General features: G+C 39.4%; 1 protein-coding gene across 1 annotated transcript in view; it reads left to right on the forward strand.

Annotated features, from left to right (window-relative positions):
- CLCN4 (chloride voltage-gated channel 4) overlaps positions 1–9,585 on the forward strand; it is a 44,576-nt gene extending 34,991 nt beyond the window's left edge. Inside the window, exons 11-12 of the mRNA XM_041416529.1 lie at positions 4,119–4,335; positions 5,726–9,585. Coding sequence (XP_041272463.1) covers positions 4,119–4,335; positions 5,726–5,816 — 308 coding nt within the window. The 3' untranslated portion in view covers positions 5,817–9,585. The remainder of the gene's footprint in view (positions 1–4,118; positions 4,336–5,725) is intronic.
- Positions 9,586–10,227: the final 642 nt, after the last annotated feature.

A 10,227-nucleotide genomic window follows, 5' to 3' on the forward strand; every position in this document is an offset into this window, starting at 1 on the left:
TTCCTGGTTGATCTGATGACTAAGTGGGGATTGAAGAACAAGTGTATTGGATGAAAGCAAGTTTTTCCACCTTTTCTGGGCCCAGGGCATCCAGAACTGCAGAGGTCTGCAAGGCTGGCCCACTGTCTGCTCCCAGTTCTGGCAGTCCTGTGGTGTTGAGGGCCAGCTGGGCAGGCAGGCAAGATGCCATCTGGGTATGGTTGCCTTGTGCTTTGCAGGAGAGTGGAATGTCTGGTGTATGCAAACCTCCTTGACTTGGAATTCTTCTTCTTTGCATGATTCTGTTTCATCCCTGCTGTTCAGGCACCTTAAAAAAGCTGCTGTCTCTGATGGAAATTCACATATTTTTCAGACAAGAAAATTAATAAATGGAAAATTTGGGTTATTTTTGAAGGTTGCTTTCCAGCTCAGTTCCCACAAAGCTAAAACAAAAATTGAAGCCTTTAAAGCACGTTTTAGATGTATTCAGCCTACCCTTGGTCTGTCTTTTATACTGCCCATGCCATGTCATGGCTTTAACACTTGGTGCCTTCCTAAGTTAATAGTCTTTTGCATCTCCTTTTCAGGAAGGTATGTTAGTGGGAAAATTGCATGGACTGAAGATGCAAAGCCCTCACTTTAAAATCAGAAACCTAGAGTCTGCTTGGAGTGAGTCAAAGCACTTTGAGAAACTGACTCTTGTTTCAGGTCATAAATGGCAGTGTGGCTGAATGGTCTTGCCAGAAAATGTGAGAAAATGTCGGGCTATGAACTGACAACAAAGAAATCAGTTAAAATTAAACTCGGTAAACATTTAGATCAAAATGCCTTCCTGTTCAAAAATTGTTTGACCTCTGCATTTTTCAGAGGAAAAGGTACTGTCTCCTGATCAGTTCTAATTAAGAGCATCTTATATAGGAAATGAGACAGATTTAAAATTAAATTGTTACATGCATAGGTAAGTTTTTCTAAAATCCTCAGCCACCAATGATCTTTGGTAACCCTTTTCACCTTGGGCTGAGTGTGAGTGCTGTCATTCTGTGCTGACACTATGATAAATGGTTAATCTTTGCAGTATGGTTTGTATCCTTGTGACTTAAAATCTGGATTTGATTTTGAAAGACACAGTATATGGTTCCAGTACAGGGCAGGACAGACCATGCTAGCAACCTTTTGATTGCTAATCCTCTTTCTCTGAAATTGCTTTGCCTCAATTTCAGAGTTGGTACTGTTGATCACTACCACAAGGGTATGTGGTAGCATATATGTGTAGTATATAGTATGTGGTAGGCTCAGAACACATTACCACAAGGTAATGTGTTCTGAGCCTCTGCCTCAGCTTGCTTCATGGTTGTGAGCATGGAGCCATACACCAATTCTCCTTAAGCCATAAAATTGCTTACCAAGAGAGAAATATCACACAAGATGAAGCATCTCTGGTTCACCTGTTCAGGTTCACCTGCTCAGCCTGACAGAGATACTGGAGTTACATTTCTGAACAGCATAAACCCCATCCGTGCAGCACTTCAGCCAGGGAATGAGGTCTTACCAAAAGCAGAGTCGGGCCCACTCCAGCATCTCTTCTTTCACCAGTATCTCTTTTTTTATGGCATTGTGCCCTGCAGAATGCCTCCCCAGTTTGAATTATCTCTGGTACCTCTACGTAAGAACCTTTTACTCTTCATTGAGACATGCTTTCAATCAAGTATTTCAGCTTCTTTCTCAGGCCAAATTAATTGTGCCTCAGTAGTATGGTGGTCCTGGGAATACTGTGGGGAAGTACTCCAGTTCCTTCAAACACCTGCCTTCTTGGATGAAGGCAATAGCTGCTGGGTCTTGCATCACATACCTGTTCCCACAAAGCTATCTGCCTCATGATTTACCCCTATGTAATATCTTTCCTACTGAGTGGAGCGTGCTCTATAAATGCATCAAATACCTGTAAAGTGAATGGCAATGCCATTTCCAATTGCTCAGCAGCATCCTCAGGAGGATTGTGTCCTTCCATTGGTCCTTGGTGAGTGGGTAGGCAGGTGGGGTGGCAGAGTCACCCTCTGGGAAAGAGGTGTCTACATTTTAGATGGCACCTACTTTGCAGTCTTACAAAGGGGAATTTTTGACACTGTAAAGCTTTTCTTAAATTTGGCCAGCTCCAGAGGCACCATGCAAAAGGCAGAGCCTTGGACAATAGCCAGGTGGCCTGTACAATATGCTTTTCCCAGTGTGGAGTTGAGAGATCAGCATAGTTGATATAGGCTGTGAAATGTGAACCCCTGAATATGAGAGGCTGTTTCACATTTGGGAGAATTAATTCACTCTCTAGCTATGACAAGAGCCTGCATAGATTGCTCTGTAAAACCAGACATTGTTATCCATTTGCTTTGCTCTTTCTGCTAATCTGTATCTGTTTTTCTTACCCACTGACTGCAAAAATGATCTGCTCTTCTGTTTTACCTTTACTCCCACTCCCCCATCCAGTGAGACTGCTTACAAAATCCACCATTTTTCTGATGCCACTGAATTTCCTCCATAGTACTACATCATTCAAATTTCTCTAGAGAGGTGTTTGACATGGAAGAGTGAAATCATGGCTTTGGCTAATCACTGCTGTTCAGGGTCACTGCTGCCTTGGGAACAGCAATGTGGTAACCAAAATGCTTGGCCCTATTTCTTAGGGTGCAGCTTTGGGAAGGAAATACCTAGCTGTCAAAGGTTTTTATCAAAGGGTGGGAGTTACTTTCAGTTTGATTAATGCTACCTCTTAGCACAGATCATATATCAAAGAACTATGCAGGCATATTCACACTTGAAATTGGATGTATGAATTGAAACAAGCTGAGACAAAACTAACATCATTCCTGTAAATTGCAATAGGGCTTGTAATATGTGGGGTGAGAAGGTTGAGAATCACATACTGTACTGATGTTAGGTTTGAGCCAGCACTGCTCCAGTTCCAGAAATATTACAAGACAATGATCATTAAATGTAAAATGCAGCTGAAACATGTTGGAAACCATCACTGTCTACATTACAAGTCACAGGAGCAGGTTTCTCACTCTGATTGATGGCAGAGAGTTCCAAGAATATTTACATATGCTTGGAATACGTGTTCAAGAGCAAAAGCATGTTAATTGTTAATTATGTTAATTGAAAGTAATAATTTAACTATTTCCAATAATTTATTAAAAAAGTAAAGTTAAACCCTCAGAGCCAAGCACATGATATGCTTATTCTGGGGAGTGAAAAGTTGTATGTCATTTGGAAATCTGTCTCATATAATGTTTATACCCTGTAGTGTTGAGTAGAGATGAGGTAAACACTGCAAAGAAAAGAAAGTACTCCAATGGTAAGTCTTGGGGCATGTTTTAAGTAAAAGGCTTATACTGATCATGCAAACTCCAGATGTAGTGTGATGTTCACTTTGTAGTTTGATCCAAGTATTAATGATAGCTTTTGAACTTCTGAAAATGGTCACACATGTGCTGTTTACCCCTATATTTTTCCCCCCTTTACGATTTTCCTTTAAGTAGGAAGCTAATTTATTTTTCCTTTTTAAAATCTAGATACACAAACTATTTAAGGCATTAAGTTTAAGCCCACAAAATTTACCCTGCATGCCAGCGAGGTGCGCTGGTCTAGAAAAACACCCACACCACCCCTGGATCCCTGGAATGTGAATTTGTCTTTCCCCAGCTTTGTGTTCATAAATCCATTCACCATGTCCACATTTTCCCAAATCCACTGAAAAGTTTTGCTCCAAGCCAGATGGGATCTTACACAGCTGTCGCCTCCACTCCTTCAGACATGTAATAAAGTTTCTGTTCTGATTCTCACAATGGAGGAAATTACATACATTGATTTGAATTTGACAGAAATTGGATTAGTGAAGTTTGTGAATGCAATGAGCTGCATATTTATTCAGAAAAGCATTATCCCAACCAAGGAAAAGTATGTGCCTATAAAAATACCACATTTGCTTTGAGGGAGCAGTGTCTCAAGGAAATTCAAAGTTACTCAGTGACCCAAATTTGTGGGACATCAGTACATTAAAGACAAAATCAAACCTTGCTTTCCAAAGGACAGATTATTTTTATTACCAAACTTAATTCCCTATCTACACCGATTTTTGTGTTGTGCAGAGAATGCGAGACAGCGTCAGGATGGGGTGGTGAGCAACTCCATCGTGTACTTCACCGAAGACCCCCCAGAGCTGCCACCCAACAGTCCCCATCCGCTGAAACTGCGGCGTATTCTCAACCTGAGCCCTTTCACTGTCACCGACCACACACCCATGGAAACTGTGGTCGATATCTTCCGAAAACTTGGGCTCCGGCAGTGCCTGGTGACTCGCAGTGGGTGAGTAGTTGACAGTAAAGTGAACATTTTTATTTTGCCTTATTTTGTGAATGGATGAATAAGGGAACCTCACCCACGTATCTCCAGGGCAGCAAAAGAAGTCAGACTCGGAACCAAAATGGTGCTTGCAGGGTGTTATATTTCATTCTGCTCTCCCAAATCCTTAGTGTATTCTCATTTAGATAAGGCAAAAATAAATACAAAATAAACTGTTCTGACTTCCACTATCATTCAGTTTCCAGTAGAGGCAGATCTGGCAAGCAGTATTGTTTGCAAAGGATATGCCTGTTTTGAGACATCCAGCTAGATTAGATGCTTGTGAAAATTGTGATAAAAGTGTCACTGCAGGAAAATTACTCTGTTCAACTTTCTTTATTGGATAATGGAAAGGTGTATAAACCAAAGGCCCTCAAATAACAGCTGAAGGAGGTGGGCAAACATGAAATTAGGGGAATAAAAAGCTGCACCATGTGGACTAGACACAACATCCCATAGTTCCAATGGAATTTGAGATATTTGGGCATCACGGCTCATGCCAGGATCTAGTGATATCAGGATAGCCAAACCACAGCCATCACTTCCAAATGTGGAAGATTAAAATTTATTCTTCTGTTAGAGAGTCTTTTTGTTAATCAGAAGTATTGCATGTCAGTTGTTACTGTCAATGCAGTATCCTCAGCATTAAGAAAATAAGAACCATTATTGGGACAAAGATAAGGGTTCTGATTTTAAGTGCCTGGATTCAGAAATTTATACCTGGAGTTTTAGAATTTATGTGAAATGAAAGGTGGAAAAACTATTAACAATGACACAGTTTCAATATTCAGTGCCTAATGGTCTTCAAGGACTGGAAGTAAAAAGCCCTTGAATACTGAGAATTATGAAATTTTTGACTCTTGAGGCCAGACATCCCATAGGCCTCATCTATCTTGACAGATGTAATTCATTTATGTTCACATAAATGAGAAAAGATCATTTAAATTTGAAGGAATTATGCTGTCAGGCAGTGAGAGTTTCAGAAACCCTGTGCTTTAGCTTACTTTGTGTATTACCAAGCACTGGTACCTTGGGTCTGACTGCTGGTCCTCACAGCTTGAGCCTAAAGAAACTTATTATTTTGTTGCACCAAGTATTAGTTGTTGTAGCTCCTCACTCAGTCATGTTCCCAACAACAAGAGGTAATAAGCCAAAGTATTTCACTTAATTATTGTGGCTGAAGTAGCAGAAATACATGAGGTGAGAATACTTTTATAAAAAGGTAATAATTGGGGAATACATGAGATGGACAGTACTGTATGGAAGCACTCACAAAATGTCCCTGCAGCTGAACAGGGAAAAATCCTGGATGATACATGAGATTGTTGACCTTTCACTTCCTTTTCTCCTATAGGAGGCTGCTGGGTATCATAACTAAAAAGGATGTATTAAGACATATGGCTCAAATGGCAAACCAGGACCCTGAATCTATCATGTTTAACTAGACTGGTAAAGAGGAAGAAAGTAACCCCAAAGGAATCCCTTCTAGATTAACATGGAGGCTGTGTTTGCTGTTTCATCTTTCTTAAAGAGAAAAAGGTAACGTATATGAGGAATGGCCTGATATGCCTCTGACAGAGGGAGTGGATGCAGGACAGCACTTATTTAGTGAGGAAGGCAGTTTAGAAGCTCTGAGCAGCTGCAGACATCAAGCTGTGTTTCCTTAATGAGGTTCCAACAGCTCAGTTGGAGCGCTGGTGGGTGTAAGTGATGCAGCACTTGGAGACAAAGAGCCACGAGCACCGCTGGGAGGCATCAAGGTCACAGTAACTCCTGAGGCAGGTGTGAAGGGCAGCAGACACTGTTTATGTACAAGCTGCTAAGAAAAAAAAGGTTTGTGTTCCAAGCCAGAGAGTGTAGATGAGTAATGCCCGTTGCTTTTGTTACTGGAATCATGGCTATTTGTTTGCTACTGAGTTATGCCATTTTCATGATGGACAAAAATTGTCATATTTTTAAATGAAAGACTTTGTCATCTTCATTTATTTTGTAAATGTTTAATGAATCAAGACTGGATTTAAGTCTTAAGAAAAGAGTAAGATTACACCTCAAATCACTTTAAAAAGTAGTGTCCCTTGCTCCCTGCTTTAGTCTTTTGAATTTTATACTGCTTAGCATTTCTGTCAACCAGCTTTCCCTTATAAATGTTGAAATGGGATTTATTTGTAAGAATTTATTATCTCTCTATGCAATTTTGCATACAAGTACTGTAAAATTTAGTATTTTGTGGTTTGCTGTGGTAACTGGAAAAAACATAGAAGCCCATAAAACAGTTTTCAAAAGCACTAAAAGGACAGTGGTATCTGTCTCTCATCAGTGTTAGTGACAAGAGATTGAATCCCTCACTGTCTTTCCTTATGTACATCACAATTTTTCACAAATGAATGACATTCTGCATTGATTCTTGGTTGTCCACTTAGGTCCTTTCTGTCATTGCTCTTTCTTGGCATTTGTCTGTATTTGCCAAGAGATAGCTGAAATTAATTTAAAAGTCATAGACACTTATTCTGTAAGAGATCTACTTTTTATGCACTTGTCAGTCATAAGACTGTGGAATTCCTCTTCACAGCACTGTGACTGGATAAGATCAGAGGGACTGAGAATGCAAATGATCATAGGAAAGCTTTAAGTATTTATCTGTTTGCACCAAGAACACAAGAATTACCAGACCCTGGTAGAAACCTCTAAGTCACTCAGGTAAAAATGTTAAATTTTCCTAAACCCCTGTTCTGATCCTCTGTGAGATAAAGAGGGTCAACCCTTTAGTCAATACTGCCATCAGTAACAGAATACCAAATTGTACTCTCTGTAACACATAATTCACACTGCCCTTGCTTTATAGATGCAAACTTAAAGATTGGAGAAAGGTTGTGCTCTGTGCCCTTCAGACCTCCTGGTCCCTTCTTTTAGGCATCTAAGACCTCTGGTATTTTTGCTCAAATTCACCCAGATAACTGGTGGTGTTTGAATGCTCCTCATGGATAGAGATGACCTTCCATGCCAGAACAGCCTGCTGCTTACTCCAGCCCAAACCCAGACTGCTGATCTAACATGTAGGCAATGTGCATGAGTATTGTGTCCCTGCACTGAGACAGCTACTCAGGTGCACCCTGATTAGATGCCGAAGTTCTATGTCACAAATTCCTCCTCTTATCTCCAGTGACCCTGCTTCCTTCTGGCATGTGTCCCATTGCATTCACACGGAGCATGGCCCGAATTGCTGAAGTGAAAGAAACGGAAGTAGAGGGATAATTTTAATCTGTTAAGTACTCCACTTAACAATGGTGTTTGCAACAGACTGGCATAAATATACGTAGCTCTGGCCAAAGCCCATAAATATTTAAGTGTATACTTTTTGTTAACTGAACAGCTGCAGTACAATGTATTATTAAAGGGATAATGTTAACACCATGTAAACTATAGGACTGAGCAATCCCTTTCCTCTGAAAATAGGAAAGAGAACATAATGTGATTATTTCTTACATTTTTCTGTGAAGCTGTCAGCAATCAAACTCATAAAAAACCAACCAGGTCAACAACAATGCTCATAAACACTAGATTCCCTCATTTGAACAGAGAAGCCATCATAAAATCAGTTCATTCTCACAAATGAATCCAAATGGGGCTTTATACAATTGTTAGTCTCTACCCATAACTTCCAGAATCTAAGGGATGTAGACTAAGCTAAAAAGGCTGACTTTTGAGGGCAATCTCCTTCTTGGATTAAAACTGTATGACCATGTTCTACTTTCCATGTTTGCTAACAGCAACCAATATAGTGTAACAACACTAAAAAACATTATAATTTTCTGAGAAAAAGACATGGACTTGCATAACTGAGGTTAATCTGGCTGTGAATACAAATTCACGTATGTATTGACTTGTTTTATCAGGTTAAACTCAATCTGTGGTTATGCATTGGAATGGACTTGTGTGGTTAATTCCCATTAATACCCAGAGGCCTGATTTACTGAAACCAAGTCACCCCTGTGATAGCTTGTTGCCTTGCCTTATTAGACTACTTAGGAGGAGCCCTCAGGGCTTAAGAACAAGATCCAAAAAATCAACATGGTGATTTGTAGCAAGCACCAGCAGAAGGAATTGAGATTTATGGAGTTGTTGTGAATGCAGTTTGACCCTGGACTACCATGCAAGTAAAAGGCAGGTGAATGGATGTACAGTTCTCTTCTGTCAAACACATTCCTTTCTAGATGGAAAGCTTTAAATACCTAAGGGGTCAAGGGAAAAACCTTTGGACATGTAACCACGTAGTGCTGCTCCTTGTTCTAGTGTATGTTCAAAAGATGTTAAACCAGAGCAGGGGCCGCTATCTGGCTGTCCAGGAATGGCACACTCATGGCTAACTTCAGCTGCTTGGTGTTATCATCAAGGCTGAGGCTGATGCTAGAATGACATGGAGGGCTTTGAGACAGGACAGACTTTGCTAATTAGGCTCCATGCTACAGCCTTTATTGCTCTTCACACTAGTGTCTGAAAGGGAACTCTTAATATAAATTAATAACATGCTTATCTCAAAAAATGCAGTTATGATGTAGTGATTTATTTCCCCGTAACAAGCCCATTATCAGACATTGTTTTCCATCTGTGTTCCAAAATTTGTTTTAGAAGGTACTGAATAGACTCCAAGAGGCATAGATCTCAGCCCTATTTATTTGAATTTGTAGAGCTTAAGATAGTCACGTAGCGCTATCAATCTGAGTTACATGAGTATTTTAGTATATACTGTTGACTTTATGCAACCTCAGTTCAGTCCTTCAAGCAGTTGGACTTCAAAAATGCCCAACTAAACTAAATGGGAATGCAAATCTTTGAGTGATGGAGGTTCAGTATTTTACCTTTGTTTTGCATGAACTGTGTTAAGTTACATTCAGCTTCTGATGTGTACTTGGAACAATCTGTACCTGAAAGTTTAATAATAAAGTACAGAAATGGATGACATTAGAAAGACCCTTTGGCTGTCCCAGTGACACTAATTATTAATTCTTAAGCTTTGAAGAAGCAGAAAAAGAATGTTTAAGGATTACAGAAGACTCACTGATTCCGTGTTTAGATGACACTCTATTTATGTCTATAGTTTTGCTTTAGCTCTGTTTGTTGTTTTGGTTTTTTTAATTGTAGAAAACAGTGTATCTGTTGCACCTTATAAAAAACAATGTTTGAACTCTATTTTTTAAATAAAACTGACTTACAGTACTGGAAACTTTTCTTTGATATCTTATTAATTAGAAAAGTACTTAATGTCTCCATGATTTTTATGTTTCGTTTTCTCACTTTTAGGGATAGCTCAAGCCTGAGTTCTAGAGATATCCAATTAAATTATAGGTTAGGTAATATTAAGAAGGGAGTTAGTAAAGTTCACACAGTGGATTTCAGAGAATCAGGCTTGATAGCTCGCTATTTTATTTTCAGAGAAAAATGTTTTTTCTTCAACATTAGAAATCTAAAAAGAGAAAAAAATACATTTATCTAACGAGGTTGTTCTGTCTGCAATGATCATGAAACTTTAAAACTAGATGTTGCAAGGCCCCTATGATATATTTTTGTATACATTTTTCAGTTGCACTTTAATTCAGAGCTAAGATCAAAGACTGAAAATGACAGGTTCAATCATTCCTGTTTAATTGGATGAAACATAATGTAAATCTCTGTCAGAGGCTAAATTCTAGGTGGTAGCAAAGAATATGGGCTTGATCCTGATCAACACTAACTAAGGTGAATATGCCAGCAATATCCTAGCTCAAATTAAATTACTCATTTCAGAAGCTGGTTTTGGCAGTCCCATGGCCTTCAACTCATTCCATGGATTGCTGTGCCCTTAACACAACCCAAAACACA

The sequence above is a fragment of the Onychostruthus taczanowskii genome, unplaced genomic scaffold (genome assembly GCF_017590055.1).
Source record: "Onychostruthus taczanowskii isolate IOZ18803 unplaced genomic scaffold, ASM1759005v1 scaffold52, whole genome shotgun sequence".
Classification (NCBI taxonomy): domain Eukaryota; kingdom Metazoa; phylum Chordata; class Aves; order Passeriformes; family Passeridae; genus Onychostruthus; species Onychostruthus taczanowskii.